Below are 23727 nucleotides of genomic sequence, written 5' to 3'. Positions count from 1 at the left end.
CCAGAGAGCTGTCCGCAGGGCTCTTTTCTACCCTCTGGCTTTGATTTATTTGCATGAGAACAGATTCCTTTGTGCTCACTTGGCCTGCCTGGTCCCAGCCAAAGGCCGAGTCCTTCTAGTCTTCACGTTGGGTTGCTAGGCAGATATGACCCTGGCTTGCAAATAAGCTCTCTGCATTTACCAGCCCGTGAGAACCTCAACTTGGGGTAAGTAGACTGAAAGGAATCTTGTCTGGAGCTCAGGGAGGCGCAGGCCTGCTTTAAGTGCTGGGTCTTCAGAGCAGCCAGTGAAGAGGGGGACATCTGGAGGGGGCTTGTGGGGAGACCTTGGTGACCCGCCTGCCACCCCATCTCCCCCTTTCATGCCTGCCCCAGGCACCCGTGATCCAACCACTTGTATTCCATGGACACAATTTTTTTTTTTTTAGATTTTTTAAAATTTTATTTTTAAAAACACTTATTTCTTACTTATTTTGGTTGTGTTGGGTCTTAGTTGCAGTGCGTGGGCTTCTCTCTGGTTGTGGCCTGTGGGCTTAGCTCCCCGGCTGCACATAGGGTCTCAGCTCCCCAGCCAGGGGTCAAACCCAGGTCCCTTGTGTTGCAAGGCAGGTTCTTAACCACTGGACCACCAGGGAAATCCCTCGATGGACACAAATTCTTCCTTTAAAACTTTTAGTATCTGCTTTTGCAGGCAGCAGAGAACGTCACGGACTTTAACCTCTAGAAATCTTGATTTTCCAGGCAGAGGTACTGGGTTTATCTTGAGGTTTATAGGAGTCCCCCAACCCAGACCCACCTGATGGTTTGAAGAAAGGCAGTGACCTTCAAGTGATCAAACTAAACAGCATAATAAAAAACAGAGACATTACTTTGTCGACAAAGGTCCATGTAGTCAAAGCTATGGTCTTTCCAGTAGTCATGTATGGATGTGAGAGTTGAAAGATAAAGAAAGCTGAGCGCCGAAGAATTGATGCTTTTGAACTGTGGTATTGGAGAAGACTCTTGAGAGTCCCTTGGACTGCAAGGAGATCCAACCAGTCCATCCTAAAGGAGATCAGTCCTGAATATTCATTGGAAGGACCGATTCTGAAACAGAAGCTCCAATACTTTGACCACCTGATGCGAAGAGCTGACTCACTGGAAAAGACCCTGATGCTGGGAAAGATTGAAGGTGGGAGGAGAAGGGGACGACAGAGGATGAGACGGTCACCAACTCGGACATGAGTTTGAGTAAGCCTTGGGAGTTGGTGATGGACAGGGAAACCTGGTGTGCTGCAGTCCATGGGGTCGAAAAGAGTTGGACACGACTGAGCGACTAAACTGAGTGACCTTCAAACAGAAATGCATGTTTTGTGAAAAATCTGAAGATTTGCCAAGGGGAAAATATGTTCCTAGGTGCAGGTGTGGGGGGATCGCTTTTCTGAACATCAGCTCTTTTCTAAGCTGATTTGTGTGAGAGCCCACCATGGTGCAGGCCGGGTGTTTATTCCTGCGCAGTGGGCCTTCTCTCACTTAACCGGAGCCAAGGTCTCACCAGGGTGCGCTGCCCCAGCTGTAAACACCTCTTGGGGGAAGATAAAAATGTTCTGTCAGGGAAGACTCCTCTCTGCAAGTCAGTATGGCCCAGCCCCCAAGTGCATCTCGTTAAAGATGCATTTCCAAGAACGTTATTTGTGCTTAATGATAACCTGTCACAATTTATAATATGTTGTTTGATTATAAATGACTTACAGTAATAATGACAGTGGCTTAATCTAGAAGGGATTTTTTTTTTTTTTTTACACTTGGAGCAAAGCATAAGCAAATTTCAATTTATATATAAAGTCTGGTTTCCCAGCTGGTGCGAGTGGTAAAGAACTCTCAATGCAGGAGACTCAAGAGATGAGGGTTCGAGCCCTGGGTCACGAAGATCCCCTGGAGAAGGGCATGGCAGCCCACTCACAGTATTCTTGCCTGAAGAGTCCTATGGACAGAGGAGCCTGGAAGGCTGCGGTCCCTGGGGTCGCAAAGAGCTGGACACGACCGAAGGGACTTAGCAGAAACAGCACAAAACAGGATAAGGTAATTAACTACTTTCCAGCATACAAGTATATCACGATAAGATGGAAATGAGTTTTGGGAAAAAAAAAGAGTGAAATGAAAGAAAATTTCCAATCTAACGAGAACCAAGTCATTTTTAAATGAATAATGGTGGGAATTCCCTGGCGGTCCAGTGGTTAGGACTGGGCGCTTTCACTGCTGGGGCCGGGTTCAATCCCTGGTCAGGGAACTAAGATCCCGCGAGCCACGTGGCATGGCCATAAATAAGTAGATAAATAAGAATGAGTAAAGGTGGTTTTCACAATGCTGTGGTGTTTCTATGACACTGGATACATGACAAAAGTGGTTTAATAGTTTAGGTGATACTATTAAATACAGTTGGAATGACCTTTTGTGCCTGTTTAGAGTTGTGATGAAGCACTGAAGGTACCTTAAAACGGAGGGTTTGGGGCTGAATGTCTGCGCTCCTCCCCTTTCAGACTAAGCCCCGCCCTCCGGTCCCCATCCCAGGCTATAGTGTCTGGAAATGGACCCTTTGAGAGGAATTAGCATTAGATTAGATCATAGGGTAGGGCCCAAATGATGGAATTAGTGGCTTTATAGGAAGAGAGAGGGACTTCCCTGGTGGTCCAGTGGTTAAAACTCCACGCTTCCAAGGCAGGAGATATGGGTTCAATCTGTGGTCTGAGAACTAAGATCCCACGTGCAGAGGGGAATGGCCAAAGAGAGAGAGAGAAAGGGTTAGAGAAGTCTGAGCAGACACCGAGCAAAGGCCACGGGGAGCTGCCATGAGGAGGACGGCCCTCACGACCTCTGAGTCCCCTGACCGCAGGCCTCCCGCCCCGGGGCCTGGAGGAGACACATTTCTAGTTTAAGCCACCTGCGCTTCCCAGGCGGCTCAGTGGTAAGGAACCCGCCTGCCAGTGCAGGAGACACGGGTTCAATCGGGAAGATCCCCTGGAGAAGGAAACGGCAACCCACTCCAGTATTCTTGCCTGGAGAATCCCATGGACCCCGGAGGCTGGTGGGCTACAGTGCACGGGGTCACAAGGAGTCGGATATGAGTGAGCTTGCACACGTGCACACAGTCTGTGCTATTTTGCTAGGGCAGCGTGAGTTAATGCAGAAGGGGCTTATTGTTTTCCCCCCAACATTTTTTTAGTTTATTTTGTGTTTTTTGGCCATGCCACACCCTTTGTGGGATCTTAGTTCCCTGACCAAGGATGGAGCGTAGGCCCTCGGCAGTGAAAGCAGAGTCCTAACCACTGGACCGCCGGGGACATCCCCTCCCACGTTCTTTCAGAGGATACGCCATCAGAAACATCTTCAGGCCAATGAATAAGAAGCACGTTAATATGAGGACAAGAAAGATGGGATTTCCTGCTGTCCGGGATGAGTTCTCCCGGAGAAGAAAAAGCCCCATCCTGTAGTGGGCTGAGAAGCAGGCAGGGGGCTGTGTGCCTGGGGGGTTGATCCAGGGGCCCCCAGCCTCTGTGGCACCAGGGACCCGGGAAGAGGGATGGTTGGGGATGACTCAGGTGCATTGCATTTATTGTGCACTTTATTTCTGTTACTATTATAGCAGCTCCATCTCAGATCATCAGGCATCAGATTGCAGAGGTTGGGGACCCCTGCTATTAATGCTCTGATGCGTGTGGACGTGGACTCCAAGGCCCGGCTTGGAGTCCTGGGTCTGCCCTCACAGCTGTGTCGCCTTGAGTGAACTACTTAACGTCTCTGGACCTCACTCTGCTCATCCACGGAGAGGGGATAATGTGTGCCTGCGTGCTGAGTTTCTCCAGTCCTGTCTGACTCTGGGGCCCTGGGCTCTAGCCCGCCAGGCTCCTCTGACCACGGGACTTCCCAGGCAAGAAGACCGGAGTGGGTTGCCATCTCCTCATCCAGGGGATCTTCCTGACCCAGGGATCGAGTCTGGGTCTCTAACGTGTCTGCACTGGCAGGCAGGTTGACGGGATGACACAGTGAAGCTGGGAGGGGGCTCCAGGACTGCGTGCAGGGCACAAGGCCAGGTGGGACCTGGCCCCCGCGCCGAGGTCGGTGGAGGGCTCTGGCCTCCTTCTTGTCAGTTGCTAAGTCATGTCCAACTTCTGTGACCCCATGGACTCTAGCCCGCCAGGCTCCTCTGTCCGTGGGATTCTCCAGGCAAGAACACTCCTTCTCCAGGGGATCGTCCTGACCCAGGGATCGAACCTGTGTCTCATGTGTTGGCAGGTGGACTCTGGGCAGTGAGCCAGCCGCAGTTGAGTTTGATGCTGGGTCGGGATCCGGCGCGGGGCAGGTGCAGGGAGCCCACCGGTCCTCCCAGCCACACCCGCTGCTCCTCCCTCAGCACAGCCTCTGCCCATCACCCATGCACACTGGCAAATGCAGTAGTTTCCCAGGCCGCAAAACCACACCTCAGAGGATGTGGTCCGTCCTCTCAATGTGTTTACTCTTTAGTTCAGGAGGGAGGACACGTGTGGTTGTCACCTTAAGCGGCGCTGCAACAAGGGTGCTTATGCAAGTGAGAGTCTCCAGGCCGAGGAAGGTCATCTGGGTTTAGGGAAGTGTTGAGGTGAAGCTGAGCTTTCGGGGTGGAAGCGGGGCTAGGTTGTAGCTCAGTTTAGACAGAGGCATTCTGTCTGGCAAACATGGGTTGAACCCACTCTGGGCTGGGTGACCGGACTGGGCAGTGCTCTTGCGGGGTTCCCATCTTAGAGTTGGGGCCGCTTCCTTCGGGAGCATCTGGCTCTGTGTCAGTGACTGTTAGTCCTTTTGGGCGATTCTGATGTTAGAATGTAATTCCCACTTTAAAAAACTTTTTTATCAGAGTATCGTTGATTCACAGTGTTGTGTTAGTTTCGGGCATTCAGCACAGTGAATCAGGTAGTTATACGTGGATGTGCATCTACTCTCTCCTAGATTCTCTTCCCACGTAGGTCATTACGGAGCATTGAGTAGTCTCCTGTGCGCTATGGTAGGTCGTTGTAAAAGTGAAGGTGAGAGCTGCTCGATCGTGTCCGACTCTTTGTGACCCAGGGGCTATACAGTCCATGACATTCTCCAGGTCAGAACACTGGAGTGGGTAGCCTGTCCCTTCTCCAGCGGATCCTCCCGACCCAGGGATCCGAACCAGGGTCTCCTGCCTTGCAGGCAGATTCTTTACCAGCTGAGCCCCCGGGGAAGCCCGTCTTACGTACAATAGTGTACACACATCCGCCCCAGTCTCCCCCAGCCCTGCTAACCGTGGGCTTGTTTTCTCAGTCAGTAGTTCTGTTTCTCAGATGAGTTCGTTTGTTCCCTTGATGAAGCTCACTCGGTTTGGCCATGCTGGGGCCTCACTGCTGCGCCGGTCTCTCTGTCGCAGCGAGCAGGAGCATCTCGGAGCAGAGCTCAGGCGCTCGGGCGCTTTGGTCGTCCTGGCTCCCAGACTCAGCTCCTCCACGGCACAGGGGATCTTCCGGGACCCAGGATCAAGCCCGTGTCCCCTGCGCTGGCAGGCAGATTCCTGACCACTGAACCACCTGGGAAGCCCCATGTGTACTTTTTTTTATTATTCCATATATAAATGATATCAGGTGACATTTGTCCTTCTCTGGTTGACTTCACTCGCTGTGATGCTCTCTAGGTCCATCCGTGTCGCTGCAAATGGCATTATGTAACTCCCATTTTCCGTCAGCATCAGCAGAGAGTCAGTTCCCCTCACATGCCCTCTGCGTCTTGACTTCACCTCCCGCTGCTCTGACGCGTTGGTAGGCTGCCTGCTCCCGAGACCACGCTGGCTGTCGCCGGAGGCTGCCGGGGGCAGAGAGACCCTCTAGGTTTTCCCAGGATGGCCCTGACAGCCGTAGGACTGCGCGACCAGGACGTGGCTCAGAGCTTTGAAGATGCCAGTCAGGGCGACTCTTCCCTGTGTCCTGGTGGCAAGCATAGTGTTTGTATCCTTTACCTTTTCTGGTAAAGAATCCAGCAGCGCAGAGTCAGGACAAGCACTCGGCCGGTGGCTGCAGGCACTCTGGATTTCACCATCTGTTCTCCGAATCGTTTTGCTTATCAGCCATTGCAGTAATGCCTTGGCTTTGCACAGTGCTTTTTTCAGAGTGTTCTCACGTCTGTTATCTCTTTATCTTCAAGACAGTTGGGGGAGGGGAGAACGACTGCCCACATCTCTGAGCACGTCTTGGGAGCCAGCCCTTGTGTTGGGTTATTTCATGCTCACTGTTGGGTTTGGGGTGGAGGGACTTTTCTGTGGTCCTGTTTTTCAGGCAAGTTGGGAAACAGGTCCAGAGAGATTCAGCAACTTATCCAAAGTCACACGGCAAAGGAATGACTCTCCTGGAGCCTGGACACATGTTCTGCAAAGTCAGTCAATGTCAACACATCCCGAAAGTCAGTTCTACAGAAGGCAGATTTGCCAAGTAACTACTTTCACTGGAATGAACTTTTTTTTTTTCCTTCTTTGCCGGGGGTGGGGCGGGAATGAGGGGCAGGACCACACAGTCTGCAGGATCTCGGTTGCCCAACCAGGGATGAAGCCCCGGCCTGTGGCAGTGAGCCCCGGGAGATGGCGAAGGGCAGAGGAGCCTGGCGTGCTGCCGTCCATGGGGTCGCAGAGAGGCAGACAGGAGTGAGGGACCGAGCAACAGCAAATGGCAATGAACGTAGAGTCCTTAGGCCTGGACCGCCGGGGAAGTCCCTGGATTGAGCATTTATTTTTTTCCCCTAACTTTTGGGCTTATCCTTACTTCTGCCCGGCTTCAGCCTTAGAGCTTCTCAGATAAAACAGCTTTAGTCTCTGGGTGGGTGTGGGCGGCCAGAGTGAACCCCGCGGACCGGGTAGCCGAGAAAACAACCCTGTCTGTCTCAGTTCTGGAGGGTGGAGGTCTAAGAGCGAGGTGGACTTGGCTCTCGAGGAGGGTTCTGGCCGTCACACCTTCTCGCTGTGTCTCCACCTGTGAGAGGGAGAGCAAGTTCTCTCCTGACTCTTCCTGCAAGGGCACGAATCCCTTCAGGAGGGCTGTGCCCTGCGACCTCATCTAACCTGCACTGTCTCCCGGAGGCGGCTCTGCAAGTTTGTCCTAATGAGGGGAGAGGCGCCAATACGTGAAGTTATCTATATGACTGCGTAAGGTCTTAGTTGCGAAACATGGGATTTTTTTTTTTTTTAATTTTATTTGCATCAGGTGGGATCTAGTTCCCCGACCAGGGATTGAACCCGGGCCTCCTGCATGGCGGGCTCAGAACCTTAGCCCCTGGACTCCCAGGGAAGCCCCACCAATAGAAGAATTTTGAAAGGACACAAACATTCAGTCCGTAGTGAAATCTCACATAATTCATTTCAGAGGTGCAGATTTGGGGAGAAAATAAATCCACAAAAATAGAAAAGACAGTTGTCGCTGTGGTGGTTGTTCAGTCGCTCATTTCTGTCCGACTGCGACCCCACGGACCGCAGCACGCCAGGCCTCCCCGTCCATCACCGACTCCCGGAGCTTGCCCAAACTCATGTCCATCGAGTCGGTGATGCCATCCAGCCACCTCATCCTCTGTCGTCCCCTTCTCCTCCTGCCTTCAAGCTTTCCCATTTTCAGGGTCTTTTCCAGTAGCATTTAAGAGAAAGTTTTCCCTCTTCTCATGCAAAAATGACACAAGGAAAAAATAGAACTCTGATACATACTCCCTTGACCAGCCTTACCGGGGGAAACAGAAGCATGAGGTCAGCCTGTCCCCCCTCCTGCCGAAAATACACCTCATCTGAGAGAGTCCCTGCTGGCCATCGGCTGAGACTCCCCACTTCCAACTAGGGGATTCAGGTTCTAACCCTGGTCAGGGAACTAAGATCCCACAGGGCCCACAGTGCAGCCGATAAATTAATAAAATATTAATAAATAGAATAAGAAAATAAGTTGAAAACTCACCTGAATTTAGTCTCACTTATAGATCTACAGATTAACAGAACAGAGTTCCAGGGAACATTTTAAGGGATACCATGGAGGTAAAGTCAGCCAGATCAGAAATTTTACAGGACAAACAACCAAATTTATTTACAAATACATTGTAGGGAAGAGAGAGGAGGAACATATAAATGAGAAGAGACACGTGAGTTCAGTGCAGTGCAGAACGGACTCTGTTTGGATCACGATTAGAACAAACTGTTTGTGCTAAGTCACTTCAGTCGTGTTGACTCTTTGTGACCCCATGGACTGCAGCCCGCCAGGCTCCTCTGTCCATGGGATTCTCCAGGCAAGAACACTGGAGTGGGTTGCTATTTCCTTCTCCAGGAGATCTTCCCCATCCAGGGCTCGAACCCAAGGCTCCTGTGGCTCCTGCATTGCAGTCGGATTCTTTACTGCCGAGCCTCTGGGGGAGTCCAGAACAAACTGTAGACAAACCCAGAACCAATAGTGAGACTTTGAGGACATTGCAACATTCACTGGGTTTTCGATGGTGAACACAAATTACTGTGTTATGTTTTAAAGGGGGGCTTTACTGAGAATTTAAGTATATTAAAAAACAGTTCTTATAATTTAGAGGAGCATATAGAAATGATTGTCGATGAGGTTACATGATGTCTGAGATTTGTTTGCAAATGATGCAGTTTAAGTGGAGAGTGAGTGAGGGAACTGGGAGAGGGGGCGGCCTTGTGCTGACGGCTGTTGAGTTTAGATGTTGGGTGGGTATGTGTGAGTTTCTCAACTTTCGTATGTTTGACAAGTTCCATTACAAGAAGTTTGGTAAGTAATAGGTAAACATTGCTTTGTAAAATGTCCTTAAACATTTGGCAAGGAGGCTTTAAGGGAGTGGATTTGAGGTAACTGACTGTAAGCCCTTTTCTTTTTTTAACAAAGTATTTTTTAAAGTTTATTTTTAATGAGGGGTGATTGCTTCACAGTATTTTGCTGGTCTCTGCCGTGCATCAGAGTGAATCAGCCCTCCGTACTTATCTCCTGTCCCTCCTGATGAAAGTCTTTCGTTGGATCCTACCCCGTCATGGTTTTTCTTCCCAGTGGAGGATGGAGTTTTAGAGAAAGGATGTTGTTCAGAGGCCTATCTACTCTCTGTTTTTCTGACCTGTGTTCAAGGACCCAGATATAATTTCTGCAGCCTGCTGAGTGTTTAGAGGTGTGACCTCAGGTCACCTCTGCTCTCCCAGACTGGCTCCTGCCACGTGGTTTCCTCCTGGGCCGATCCCAACAGGTGGTTCCAGCCGAAAGCCAGGCAGGATGTCATCTGTACCCTGGCATTGCTGGGGTCACAGAAGCTGATGTTCCCAGCAACAGGGTCTGGCTAGACGTCTTCAAGCTTAAATTAAAAAAAAATACTTTTACTTATTTATTTGGCTGCACTGGGACCGGGGATCTTCAATCTTAGTTGCGGCATTTGAGATCTTAGTTCCCCAACTAGGGGTTGAACCTTTCCCCTGTTCATTGGGAGTGTGGAGTCTTACTACTGGACCACAGGGGAAGTCCCTTAAAATTTTTTTTCAGTCTTCTAAGTGGAATTCTTCTCCCACTTTGGATGGAGGTATTCAAAGATTTCCTTTGTTCTGGTTAGAAGATGAATGAGTCCTGGGGATGAGACGGATGACACGTGACTGTAGGGAACCCTGCCCTGTGGGATATTTGCAAGTTGTTAGGAGAGAAGAGTCTCAAAGTTCTCGTTACAAGGGAAAAACCATTTGTTTTTCTTCTCTGTCTCTCTTATTTGTATCTATAGGAGATGATGGATGTTAACTAGATTTATTGTGGTCATCATTTCACAGTATACGTTTGTCCAGTCCTTACGCTGCACGCCTTAGACTTAGACAGGGGTGTGTCAGTGATACCTCAGTAAAACAAAAATACATAACAGAAAACAAAGCTTTTCCTTTGCATCCTCGGTTGAACTGAGACCGAAGCCCCGCCCCCCTCAAACACTCCATTTTTTTCCTCTTAATTTTGGCTGCACTGGGTCTCTGCTTGCAGCGTGCAGGCTTAGTTGCCCAGAGGGAGGTGGGACCTTGGTTCCCCATCAGGGATCCAGCCGAGTCCCACTGGAGCACCCGGCAAGTCCCCCCTGCCCCGGCCCACCATAGGCACTCAGGGAATCTTTCCGAGTTGGGCCGGCCCCAGAGTGACACGCTGGGGTCCCAGGACCAAGGAGTAGCCCTGAGGAGGTTCATCACGCCCAGCGGTGAGGAACCACCTGACGCCGGCCGCCAAGTCAGCTGCATCTTCGCCGGCTCTGGGCTTGGCGGAGGGCGAGGCAAACCTGAAGGCGGTGCTCTCGCCAGGGCTTGCTGGCGGGCACGCCTCCGCCTTTAGCGCTGCGCCCTGGGCCCCTGGCAGCCTCACCCCGTCCTCTCCCCGCCGCACCGGGGCCCCAGCCAGGCAGCCCGGGGGGCCCTGCTGCTTCCGCGGGGCTCACCCGCCCCCGCCCTGCGCTCTGCTCCGCGTGCTTCCCTGGCAGAACCTTCCAGAACCGCGAGTCCTGCTCGCTTCTCTCCCGGGTCCGCTGGAAAGGCCCGCTCCTCGGTGGGGCCGCCCCTGACCTCCCGAAAGCCACAGCCGCTCGCCTGCCCGCTCCTGGCCCCCTCTGGGTTCGTGCTCTCCCTGACTCGCCCCCGGGGATCTTCCCACCCTCTCCCCCGCCCCACCAGGTGGTGCCAGGCGGGCAGTGGGGTCCGTGTTTCATTCCCTGCTGGAGCACAGCGCCCGGATTGAGACCGTCCCTCGGTCCGCGTCCCCCGATGGGTGATGTCGGATCATTTTGGACACACGTGGGCAGCTGGTGTCCTGGGACCCCCCGCGTGACTCGCGGCTGCAGCCAGCGCCCTCTCCGCCCGCGTTCCGACCAGGGCTCTGCAACCAGAGATCGCGCCCCCCCGCCCCCCTCCCTCCCCGGGCCTGTGTCTTTCTTGGCCTCGGCTCATCCGAAGCTTTGTCTTTGGAAAACCAACAGAGCTCTGCCAGAGAGGGCCGCCGGCTGTCTTGTTTCAGCTGTTTGCGAGGCCCTCTCGTGGGCCGCTTGGCCGGGGGCCCCTCTGGGAGCCAGGGTTAGGTGACGGGCCTCTCGCTCCTGGCCCGCAGACTGCATCGTCCCCTTGTCAGGAGCACCTTTCCCCATCAGTCCCCCCCGGAACCAAGGAGAACCAGGGTTAGCAGGCCCGGCGCCTTGCTTTACACCGGGGCTCGCGGAGAAGAGCGCTGCTACTGCTGCTAAGTCACTTCAGCCGTGTCCGACTCTGTGCGACCCCGTCCCTGGGATTCTCCAGGCAAGAACACTGGAGTGGGTTGCCATTTCCTTCTCCAGTGCATAAAAGTGAAAAGTGAAAGTGAAGTTGCTCAGTCATGTCCGACTCTTCCTGACCCCATGGACTGCAGCCTACCAGGCTCCTCTGTCCATGGGATTTTCCAGGCAAGAGTACTGGAGTGGGCTGCCATTGCCTTCTCCGGGAGAAGAGCACAGACCCTGGCAAAACTGATGAGTAGCTAGATTCCCTCTCCTGCGGCCCAAGGACAAGGGCAGGGTGCGCTCTCCCCAGCAAGATCTATCCCAGATAACCTTTTATTTCTTTCTTTGACTCTGCAGGGAGGCTTTTGGGATCTTAGTTCCTGACCAGAGATCTTACCTGCACCTCTGCATTGGGAGGGCAGACTCTTAACCACTGGGCCATCCGGGAGTTCTGCTCTGATGGAACAGATGGGCCTTCCTCGGAGGGGTTTGTTGAGTAAGGTGGTCGGGTAACTTCTGACCCAGTGGAAGGAGTGGTGATGGCTTTATTGCCAGAGACCCCCTTTTTGCCTTTTTTTTTGGCCACACCAAGCAGCACGTGGGATCTTCACTCTCTGACCAGGGACTGAACTTGGGCCCCCTGCGTTGGAAGCGCCAGGTCTTAACCACGGGACCACCAGGGGAGTCCCTCCCCATTTCTTCCTAAGCCCCGGGAGTGCTCCTTGCCTGTGACCACACCCCCTTCTGAGATGGGAAGTGTGATGTGTAAAGAAAATTGGGGAAAGTGACCTCAGATAAGACACTGAGCTCAAAGTCTCAGCCTGGATATTTGTTTTTAAATTTTTATTTTATTTTATTTTATTTTATTTTTGGCCTTGCCATGCACATTGTGGGGCTTCCCTGGTGGCTCAGATGGTAAAGACTCTGATTGCAATTCAGGAGACCTGGGTTCCACCTCTGGGTCAGGAGAAGGGTATGGCAACCCACTGCAGTACTCTTGCCTGGAGAATCCCATGGACAGAGGAGCCTGGCCGGCTACAGTTCATGGGGTGGCAGAGAATCAGACACGACTGAGCAACTAAGACACATGCACCTTGTAGGATCTTAGAGCTTACTGACCAGGATGGAACCTGTGCTCCCTGCATTGGAAGCACAGAGTCCCAACCACTGGACCACCAGGGAAGTCCCTCAGCTTGGATATTTAAAAAAGCAATAACAACCCAACTTTACTGAAGTACAACCGACAGATGAAAACTGGATTACTTGCCTGTGTTCAGTCACCGAGTCATGTCCGACGCTTCTACCCCGTGGACTGCAGCACGCCAGGCTTCCCTGTCCCTCACCATCTCCTGGAGTTTGCCCAAGTTCATGTCCACTGTCAAGAACTGTATTTGTAGTCTGTACAATGTATTGTTTTGATATATACATACATTATAAAGTGATGACCACAGTCAAGCTAATCAACATATCCATCATCTCATATGGTCACCTTTAAAATTGTTTTGGAGGTAGAAACACTGAAGGTCTGCTGCTAGTGAATGTGAAGTTTGCCGTATAGTTTCGTGAACTCTGCTCAGCGTGCTGTACATTAGGTGCCCAGACGTGGTTGATTCCAAATAACTGAATGTTTGTACTTTGACACACTCCCTTCCCCCACCCCTGGCCCCTGGCAACCACCATCCCCTCTCTGCTTCTGTGTGTTCTGCTTTGTTAGATTCCACGTAGAAGTGAGATCACTATGTGAGATCAAGAGATATTTATCTTTCTGTGCCTGGCTTATTTCATTTTGCAGAACGTCCTCCAGGTTCATCCAGGTTGTTATAAATGCAGAAGAATTTCCTTCTTTTCTTAAGGTCCACTAATTCCATGGTGTGTGTGTGTGAGACAGACGGCACATTTTCTTTACCGGTTCACCCGTTACTGGACACTTGGTGAATAATGCGGCAGTGAACACGTGTGTGCAGGTATTTCTTCAAGATCTTAATCTCGTCTCCTCTGGGTATACCCTGAGAAGCGGGATTGTGGGACTGTCTGGCCGTTCTATTTTTAATGTCCTGAGGAACCTCCATACTGTTTTCCATAATGTCAGCCTGGATCTTAATCAGGGTTTGTGGCTTGGAGACCAATCTTTGAACGTCTGACTTGCTTTTTCCCTTTAGTTAAAAACAATAAGTGGGGGAAAGTATTAAATGTCTCCCTGGAGGTGTGGGCGTGGAGGAGAAGGATGGTGTACTGGCTAAATTAGCTTATTTCCATTCTATAAAAATTGTAAGGACTAATGACCCTCTTTGAAAAACCTCAGAGGAATGTTTTATCATAGAATTCTTAAGAAAGACAATCTGTTTACTTCTGTTCCCACCTTAATTTTAACTTCCTTCTTCAGTGGTTTTCCCCCACTCCCTGGAAGGTTTCATGTTGGGTCATTCTGAAATGGATTATGGATGAAGAACCAGAGGCTCTAGGGTTCCAAGCTAAGTGGCTTTAAGAAGAAAAGCTTCCTCTGACTGTTGCTCATGGTCAGAAGCCAGTACAGTGAGACAAGTCAACAAGTGTTTGTAGGCTGCCTCCGTGTGCAAAGGCTTTTTCTTCTAGAAAGGGAGAAGTCTTTGGGGCCTCAAGATCAACAAATACCAGTTGAATCTAATTGAGTTTGAAATATTAACTTTCCTTTTGGAAAACAGAGGAATTTGCATTTCTGAACAATTGATTCATTGCCCTCCAGATGACCATGACTGTTGACTTGGAATTCCTTTTATTTTGATGAAGTGCATATCTGCCTCTCCTTCTGAGTTTATCTGGATCTTCCAGATCTTACATACCTCCAGCCACTCCCATCCAGCCGGTTGGCCTTTGGGTTGGCTGGCTGGATCTGTTCTCTGTTCATTCCTTCCCCAAAGGCAGGGACACAGATGGCATCTCTCAACACCCCAGCCCTGGTGTGTGCTGTGCTGAGTTGCTCAGTCGTGTCTGACTCTCTGTGACCCCCTGGACTGGAGCCCGCCAGGCTCCTCTGTCCATGGGATTCTCCAGGCAAGAACACTGGAGTGGGCTGTCCCACCCTCCTCCAGGGGACCTTCCTGATTCAGGGATCGAACCCACTCTCTTCCGTCTCCTGCGCTGGCAGGCAGGTTCTTTTCCATTAGTGCCACCTGAGAAGTCCCAGCGCTAGTAGCGTCTTTATTTATTATAACTTGGTTCTCCTTTAATAGGTTGGGTGTTCCATAGAGACGTTTAAAATCTGATCCAGAATTTCAAGTCTATGTCTCCTTACCAACCTAGTCAATTTAGGGCTTTTAGGTGAACTAGGGGTAATATGGTTTTATTCTGTGTTTCCATTTGCAGCCTGCAGTTGAAAGCATAACCTTCCATTTCTGTCTCTCAAAACTCAACCTGATTCATTGCTCTTGTGTTTTTCCACTGAAGCTGAATCATCTCTAGTTATGTTAATCACCTACAGTTAGGTTTGTTTTTTTCTAGGACCAGAATCTTAATTTTTTGTTTGTTTGTGGCTTGCCTGGTGGCTCAGATGGTAAAGAATCCGCTTGCAGTGCAGGAGACCTGGGTCGGGAAGATCCCCTGGAAAAGGGCATGGCAACCCACTCCAGGACTCTTGCCTGGAGAATGCCAAGGACAGAGGAGCCTGGCCGGCTACAGTTCGTGGGCTAGCAAAGAGTCGGACGTGACTGAGCGACCGACACCCTTCCCTTTGCTTGTTCTGAATCGTCTGTTGTGTTGTGGCTGTGCTGGGCCTTTCGCTGCGGGCGGGCTTTCTCGAGCTGTGGGGAGCGGGGGCTGCTCTCCAGTTGCGGAGTGCTGCGTCTTCTTGCAGTTGCTTCCCTTGCTGTGGAGCACGGGCTCTCGGCTCACGGGCTTCCGTAGCTGCAGCGCGTGGCTCAGTGGCTGTGGCTCACGGGCATAGTTGCCCCACACCATGTGGGATCTTCGTCGCCCAGGGATCGAACCCGTATCCCCTGCATTGGCAGCTGGATCCTTAACCACTGGACCACCAAGGAAGTCCTTGATTTTTTTTTCCATTAAGCAACTTGCTACTCAAAATGTGATCCAAAGACTACACTGGAAATACAGTTTCCAGATACCAGCCTCACCTAATGAACCTGCACTTTAATAAACTCTCCAGTTGATTTGTATGTGCATCAAAATGTGAGAAGCACTGGTTGACTTAAGATTTTCTTTTTACAAATTACATTGTCAAGATGTAAAGGGACACATTTTGGACATTTTTTTTCCTAACATTTTATTATGAAACATTTCAAATGTACAGCAAAGTGGAATGAGTTCTACAGTAAGCTCCCTGGACTGTCCACCCAGATCCAACCATTAACTTAATTATTTTCCTTCCCTTTTCCCCCAGCTTTTCATCAAGAACTTCACACAGAGGGACTGCCCTGGCGGGCCGGTGGTTCAGATTCCGAGCTGCCACTGAAGGGGCCTGGGTCTGACCCCTGGTCTGGGTACTGCAGTCCTGCACGCTGCACAACGCAACCAAAAAAAAAAAAGTACAGACTGCTCTTCTATTTGGGAGTTCCAAATAAATGCCAATAAAGCCCACGTGGTCAGGAGTCGGTGCTCTCGTTCTGTCCCTGGTGTGAGAACACAGGTGCAGCCAAAAGTCCGAAACAGCTGCTGTGGGAAGCTGCTCACAGCCTGACTGTTAGGGAGAAGCAGGTCGCCGCAGTAAGGGCCTCACCCTCCTTCTAGAGCCCTTGATGGGTTTGACACCTTTGCACTTGGTTTCTCGTGAGTCAGGGAAGCATGATGGGGCGGGAGTCGGGGAGCACTGGTGTTTCACAGAGTGGGGTGCTGGCTCCTGCCCCCCGATCGGGAACATGGGGGCCTCAGAATATTCCCCCGCATACGGTGAGCGGGTTCAGACATCGTCCCTAATGTTGATTCCAGCCCTGTAATCATTGGCCTATTGCAAATATTATTAGCCTCACTAATTCTCAGGTGGAGAAACTGATGAACCCGTTCAATACTCGAATAAGAAGGAAAACATGTGTTGGCATGGGAAAGTGATTATTTCCTAAGCTACTGAGTAAAACACAGCTGCACTGGCAGTTTTAACTCTGTTTTCTTGTCAATTTCTGTTCTTTCAGGAAACCTTACAGACACACGAAGCCTTCCACCATCTGGAACTCAGAAACTCGACTGGGGAGGACTGTGGCTTCTGGACCGTCCAGGTGTTCCACAGATGTGAGCATTTATCCCGCACTCGCCAGCTGGAGCCCCGAACAGCTGCACGGCCTTGCTCCGGCTCACACTGCCCTGAACTGAGGGCTCGTTTTCCAAGTGGCCGAGAGCAGCTGCTGACTCTGCGGTCTGACTGCCGCACGCTGCCCGCCCCCTCCCAGAGCTGGGCTGGAGTCTCCTGACTTGAATTAGGGTTCCAGGTGGGGGCCTCGTTTCTGTAGCCCCCAACACCCCGATAGACATCCCCATCACCCCGGTGTCTTCCGGCAAACTCCACCACCGTGTCACTTCACAGACTCAGAATCCTCCCCAATCACCATGGCCTGGCTTTCCCTAAAGGTCTTGTTGGTGGGGCTGAGTTTCCTGGGATGTCTTTATCCTCTCGTGGATTTTAGCTTCAGTGGGGAAACAAGAGGCCAGAAACCGAATTTCGTGATCATTCTGGCGGATGACATGGGGTGGGGTGACCTGGGAGCTAACTGGGCAGGCACGAAGGACACTGCCAACCTGGACAAGATGGCTGCAGAAGGAATGAGGTGAGAGCCGGGGCTGCCAGGCCGGCGTCTCTGTGGGTCTCCTGCCCCGACTCCCTGGGGGAAGGGGGCTGTGTAAAAACACTTAGAGAGCAGTTGATGGGTCTGTGTTGATTTAAGTAATTGACTGATGAATTGTTTTTTCAGTCAGTACAGCATCATGGAGAAATCCATCCATCCATCCACCCATCCATCCATCCATCCGTCTATCCATATATTCATCCATCCATCCATCTATCCATTCATCCACCCCTTCATCCATCCATCCTTCTATCCATCCATCCATTCATCTATCCAGCCATCCATCCATCCACCCCTTCATCCATTCATCCACCTATCCATCCATCCATTCATCCACTCACCCCTTCATCCATCCACCCCTTCATCCATCCATCTATCCATGTACCCGTTCATCCATCCATGCATCCATCTATCCAATAACACTTTTTTGGGGGGCTATGCTCCTCAACCTTTTGTGATCTTAGTTCCCTGATCAGAGATCAAACTCAGGGCCCCAGCCTTGAGAACAGTGAGTCCTCACAGCTCAGGGATTCTGATAACACTAACTGTGTGTGTGTGTATTAGGAAGTGGAAGCACAAAGGTGAACAAGATAAAAATCCTTGCCTTCAAGGTCTCTTAGTGGAGACAGGTTGAAAGCAAAGTACAGATTACAGTCTAGTCCATGAGCTTGAATCAGGAGTTTTTGGAATCTGTGGGGAGGATGTGGACCTCAGCCTGGAAGTTTAAGGGAGGTGACCTTTGGAGAGTGACTGAAAGTCAGTGGGGCATACAAAGGCCAAAGGACTTAATTGTGAGCTGACAGGATTTATGGTCCATTTATGGCACACAAAACTCTGAAGACCGCAGAAGGGAAGAGGGGTGTATATCTGAACCAGTCCAAGTGTTTATAAATTTTTTGTTCCAATGCAGCTTTCCCCTCTTTGAAAGTGAGACTGAGAAAAAGTGTAGGGCTTCCAGACTTTGGGTTTTCCTTATTGGGTAGTGGTCGCTCTGACTGGCCAGATCCCGTTTGTCAGGGTTAAGTTCCTCCAGTGGGGAATCACCCCCGCCGGCTTGTTGGGACAGCTCACGGGCTTCTCTGGAGCTTCACCCGCGAGCATCCTCTCACTTAGAGCTTTCTCCTGAGATAGGGACCCTGCGGTCCCTGCATCTGGTGTCGCTCACTCATCCATCCTCCTCCCCTCCGCCAAGAGGAAGTTTCAAGAAACATCTCCCTGTTTCCAGCCTCTCAAAGGCATTTGGTAACCCTGAGGATAAGATCTGAACTCCAAGGAGCAGCGTACAAGCCCAGCCTATCCCCTGCCTGGTCCTCCACAGGCCCCTCCTTCTGGACCAGCCGTGGTCCCCTCATGGCTGCAGCTGCTTTCCCCTCTGTTTAAGCCTCATCTGTGTCATGAGTTCTTTTGTTGTTGTGGTGGTTCGTCGCTCAGTCTTGTCCAACTCTTTTTTTAATATACCTTTTATTTTGTGTTAGAGTGTGGTTGATTTACAGTATGATCGTTTCAGGTATATAGCGAAGTGATTCAGTTATACGTGCACACACAGCCATTCTTTTCCAGATTCTTTTCCCACGCGGGTCATTACAGGGTACTGAGCAGAGTTCCCTGTGCGGCACAGTAGGTCCTTGTTGGTTATCCATTTTATAGATAGTGGTTAGTTTTTCTTGATACACTTTCCACTTGTCTGTTTTTATTCAGTCACTAAGTCGTGTCCAACTCTGCGACCCCATGGACTGCAGCACCCCGGGCTTCCCTGTCCTTCACTATCCCCAGGAGTTTGCTCAAACTCATGTCCACTGAGTCAGTAATGCCATCCCACCATCTTATCCTCTGTTGTCCCCTTCTCCTGCCCTCTTTCCCAGCATCAGGGTCTTTTCCAATGAGTCGGCTCTTCACATCAGGTGGCCAAAAGTATCTGAGCTTCAGCTTCAGCATCAGTCCTTCCAGTGAGCACCCAGGACTGATCTCCGTTAGGATGGACTGGTTGGATCTCCTTGCAGTCCGAGGGACTCTCACGAGTCTTCTCCAGCACCACAGTTCGAGAGCATCGGTTCCTCAGTGCTCAGCCTTCTGAATAGTCCAACTTTATGGTCCAGTCCACTCTCCTCTCCTATTTAGTTTCCACTCACCACCTGGCTCCCCGTTGCACGTGAGGGCCTCAGGATGGCTTCCTCGGCTGTCTTGTGTGTGCCCTGTCATCATCTCTGCTGCTCTCCGTGGTGACTGCTTAACCATCTGACCACCTGTGTGGGGTTCAAAAGCATCAGCCCCAAATGCACGTCTGCCCAGAGCCTCAGAATGTGACCATATTTGGAAGTAGGGTCTTTGCAAATGTCATTAGTTGAAGATCTCTGTGATATCTTTACTTGATTTAGAGTGGTCCTAAACCCACCCGCTGGTGTCCTTATAGGACGAGGAGAAGACACAGGGACACAGAAGAGAAGGTGAAGTGAGGATGGAGGCAGAGGATGGAGTGATGCACCCACAAGGGTTGCCAGGCAACCCTCGGAAACCGGGGGAGGCCTGGGATGGGCTCTCCTGATGGACCTGCAGAAGGAACCAACCCTGCCGCCACCTTGACTTCAGGCTTCTTGCCTCCCAAATTGTGAGAGTCACTTTCTGTTATCGCAGGCCACCCAGTTTGTGGTCGTCTGTTACGGCAGCCACAGGAGACTACACAGAGCCCTTCTAGCTCTGGGCTTCAGGAAGAAAAATGCCTTGTCTGTCCCCCTGCCCTGTGTTCCTGCTCCATGCCTGGAGCCTAGTAGACAATTCATAAATATTTGTTCATCAATAATTGGGCTTCAGGAGGCCCAGGTGCTTTGAAATGTCACCCCAGATTTTTCTTGTCAGATTTTTTTTTTTCCCCCGGGGAGAGAGTTCATCTGTAGCATTGACCAGAGCCTCAACGGGAACTGGGTTGCCTAATGCTCAAGGACTTCTGCTTTTCCATGTCGAGTGGGTTTGTGGGGAAGTATGTGGCCCATTATTTAAACCGAGATTTGTGAGGCCCCGGGCTCTCCTCGTGAGCCGTCCCCACCTGCGTGCTCAGCCCCAGCAGAAGGGGCCTCTCGGGGACCAGAGGCGCCGCACGTGGGGGCCTCTCCTCCCTCCCTCCCGGCTGTTGCAGCCTTGTGACCGGCCCTCGGGCCTGTGTCGACAGCTTTTCACTCTGCGCTCTGTTGACAGGAAAGCGCGCTTCCTGTGAGGCCAGGGTTGATTCACTGCGGGCTTCTCCCTGCCTGCCTGCTGGCCGCTGGTGGGGAACCGTGACTCTCAGAAGGAGCGCTTATTGCCAAACAGGGGCCAAGGGGGACTTGAGAAACTCTCTCTCCTATTATCTTCCTTTTATTTGTGGGCTCGTTTCCTAGGATGGTGGCAACCCGTTACTACAGACGAGGTGGCCTCCGTGAGAAAGAATGAAATATTGGGGCTTCCCGGCAGGTCAGTGGTTAAGACCCCTCACTCCCACTGCAAGGGGCGAGAGTTGATTCCCGGTCACGGAACCATGATCCCACAGGCCGAGGGGCATGGCCTAAAGTAAATGAATATATGAAGGCGTGAGATGATGCCATTTGCAGCAACGAGGATGGACTTCGAGATGAACTTGCTAAGTGAAGTGAGTCAGAGAAAGACAAATACTGTGTGATGTTGCTTATATGTGGGGTCTAAACAAATTGAACCTGTTTACAAAACAGAAACAGATTCACAGATATAGAAAAGAAACAGGGTTGCGAAAGGGGAAAGGTGGGGAGGGGTGGATTAGGAGTTTGGGGTTAGCAGATACACACCACTGCATGTAAAACAGGCAAATGAGGAGGACCTACCGTATAGCACAGAGAATTAGTCAGTATCTTGTAATAACCTATAATGGGAAAGAATCTGAGAAAGGATCTGAGAAAGGAAGGTGAGGAACGGGGGCTAGTGGATAAACCGGGCTCTGCTGCAGAGCACAAGGAACTGCCTGCAGGATCCTGTGAGAAGCTGTCGTGGGAAGAACATGAAGAAGAGCGTGTGTGACTGAGTCGCTGTTTACAGCAGAAATTAATAGAACCTTGTAAATCATCTCTACTTCAGTAAAGTTAACCGAAAAAAGAATAGATATGTATATGTAAAATGGTGGCTCAGCTGGTAAAGAATCTGCCTGCAATGCAGGAGACCTCAGTTCGATCCCTGGGTTGGGAAGATCCCCTGGAGAAGGGCACGGCAACCCACTCCAGCATTCTTGCCTGGAGAATCCCACGGACAGAGCAGCCTGGCGGGCCACAGTCCATGGGATCGAAAAGAGTCAGACACGCTGAGCGACTGAGCACACAGCCCACAGTATAAATACATGGACTTCACTGGTGGCTCAGGGGTAAGGAATCTGCATGCCGATGCAGGAGACTCGGGTTCAGTCCCGGGATGGGGAAGACCCCCTGGTGAAAGGAATGTCTGCCTGCTCCAGTATTCTTGCCTGGAGAATCCCATGGACAGAGGAGCCTGGTGGGCTACAGTTCACGGGGTCCCAAAGAATCCGATATGCTGAGCGACTAAACAGCAACAGCAAGTGGAGATAGGTTAGCTGTGGTTTTTGCTTTTAGAAACAGTATACGTTTGAATTGTCCATATGCATTGGCTCCTCTGCATGTTGAGCAGTCTAAGAGAGAACTGTGGAGGAGAGCAGACCCGGGGCAGTCCCTGGGGAATCTGTGTGGACCGCGCGTGCCCGACCAGCACCTGCCATGATAGTAACTAGCCTGTCCCGAGTGCTTGCCAGGCACAGGTCCCGGGCGTCGCCCCGTTCGGTTCCTGCTACGACCCGAGGCTGCACTTGGTCCACAGGTGAGGGCTCAAGGTCAAACAACTGGCACAGAGTTAGTGAGTGGCGGAGTCAACATCCTCCCGTCGAGAGCCTTCTCGTCAAGGGCTGGTGGGAGAGGGGAGTTTGCCAAGAGTGTCCTTCAAGGCCTGGGCCGGCTTTGCCGGGAAGAGGGAAGGCAGCTGTTGAGGGGGTGGGGATTGGAATCCTGGTCCTTTTCCTCCGTTTGAAGCTGGCAAAGGACTTGCGTGCTGCGCAGGTGGAAGGGGCGGCTGAGAGCCGTGGTTTAGTCGTCAGCCATTGTCTTCTGTTTGGCCTCACTTTGAGGCTTGCGGCTCTTAGTTCCCCACCAGGGATGGAACCCCTCCAGTGCGAGCCTGGAGTCCTAACCACTTGACCGCCAGGGAGGCCCCCGTTCATTTCTTTTTCAATCTATGGTCCATGCAGGTCCCCCGCTTCCCTGATTAGCAGCTATTTGAATCTGACTTCAGAACTTAGGGGCTTCCCTGGTGCGTCAGACGGTAAAGAATCTGCCTGCAATTCAGGAGACCCAGGTTCGAGCCCTGTGTTGGGACGATCCCCTGGAGAAGGGAATGGATGCCCACTCCAGCATTCTTCCCTGGAGAATTCCATGGACAGAGGAGCCTGGTGAGCTGTAGGCCATGGGGTCACAAAGAGTCAGATACGACTGAGCGACTGACAGTGACACGTTCAGGACTCGGGGAAGGTCCTGGGGCTGAGTGAAGCCTATTTTCTACAAACAAGAAATGGGGGGCGTGGAAAGGCTTTCCTGCACGGGTACAAGACTGATATTTCTTGGTGCACAAGGCAGCGATTGGCTGCTTCTGTGCATGCCCAGATACCATCTCAGCGGTCGTCTGCCACCGTGCAGAGGTTCTGCAGAATCAGTGACTGTAGTGTTCACGCTGTGCATTTCATTCCCATGACTCATTTATTTTGAAACTGGGACTATGTCCCTGTTAATTTCCCTGCCCGTTCCCTCATTCCTTCTCCCCACGGGCAGCGGCATGTTTGTTCTCTACTTCGTTGTCTTGGTTCGTTTGTTTTCTGGTTTGCAATCCACATATAAGTGAAATCATACAGTAATTGTCTTTTTCTGTCTGACTTACTTCACTAAGTATAATATCCATCCATGTAGCTGCAAATGGTAAAATTTCATTCTTTTTTGTGGCTGAGTAATATTCCCCTGTGTGTATATACCGCATCTTCTTTAGTCTATCAATGGACACTCAGGTTGCTTCCCTATCTTCATTGTTGTAAATAATGCTGCAATGAACATAGGGGTTTAGGTGACAGTACTTTGTAAATATGTTTGCTTCTGTAAGTTAACTTGTAATCTGTTAACTATGCACAGTTCTCTTCTTCCTCGTTTGGTGCCTTCTCTGCCCTTAATTTAATTTGAGGTGAGTCCCTGCTGCTCTGAGAGTTCTAGGTGGTGACTTAGGATCTGAGATCAGCGGTCACCCCTGCAAGGTCAGAGGCCCCCAGGAGCTTGAGGCTGTTTCTGAAAACGGCCCTGGTGAGGAATGAACTGAGCTGTCAGTTTGAAACAGGAGAGAAGGGGGCAGGGCACAACCTTTAGAAGAATGACACAGCCCGAGGACAGGACATCAGCTGATGAGAAGCAGATGGGCCCAAGATGGCAGACCAGTTGGCGTCCACCAGCTCTTGCGCCTCCATGCACGCTTACTGTAACACAGGGCTCCGTGACACACCCAGGGGCGCCATGACAGTTTCAGAGCTAACCACAGAAGGTCACCAAGTGGGCGGTGGCCCTTCCTGGAAGTCCCCACCCCTTCCCCAAAATAGCCGGCCTGTCCCTCCCACTGATTAACCTGTGAAATTACCCACCTCTATAAATACCACAGCCCCCTCCCCTGGAGCCACAGTC

General features: G+C 51.2%; 1 protein-coding gene across 10 annotated transcripts in view; it reads left to right on the top strand.

Annotated features, from left to right (window-relative positions):
* The window catches only part of ARSG (arylsulfatase G), a 100478-nt gene that overhangs the window by 30355 nt on the left and 46396 nt on the right, over positions 1–23727 (top strand). For all 10 annotated transcript variants that reach the window (XM_043905722.1, XM_043905720.1, XM_043905721.1 and 7 more), the window contains exon 2: positions 16367–16996. In XM_043905722.1, the coding sequence (XP_043761657.1) occupies positions 16779–16996 (218 nt within the window). In that variant the 5' untranslated portion in view covers positions 16367–16778. The remainder of the gene's footprint in view (positions 1–16366; positions 16997–23727) is intronic.

Source organism: Cervus elaphus, chromosome 5 (genome assembly GCF_910594005.1).
Source record: "Cervus elaphus chromosome 5, mCerEla1.1, whole genome shotgun sequence".
Classification (NCBI taxonomy): domain Eukaryota; kingdom Metazoa; phylum Chordata; class Mammalia; order Artiodactyla; family Cervidae; genus Cervus; species Cervus elaphus.
Note: the sequence above shows the minus strand (reverse complement) of the source record. Positions and strands in the feature narration are given on the sequence as shown.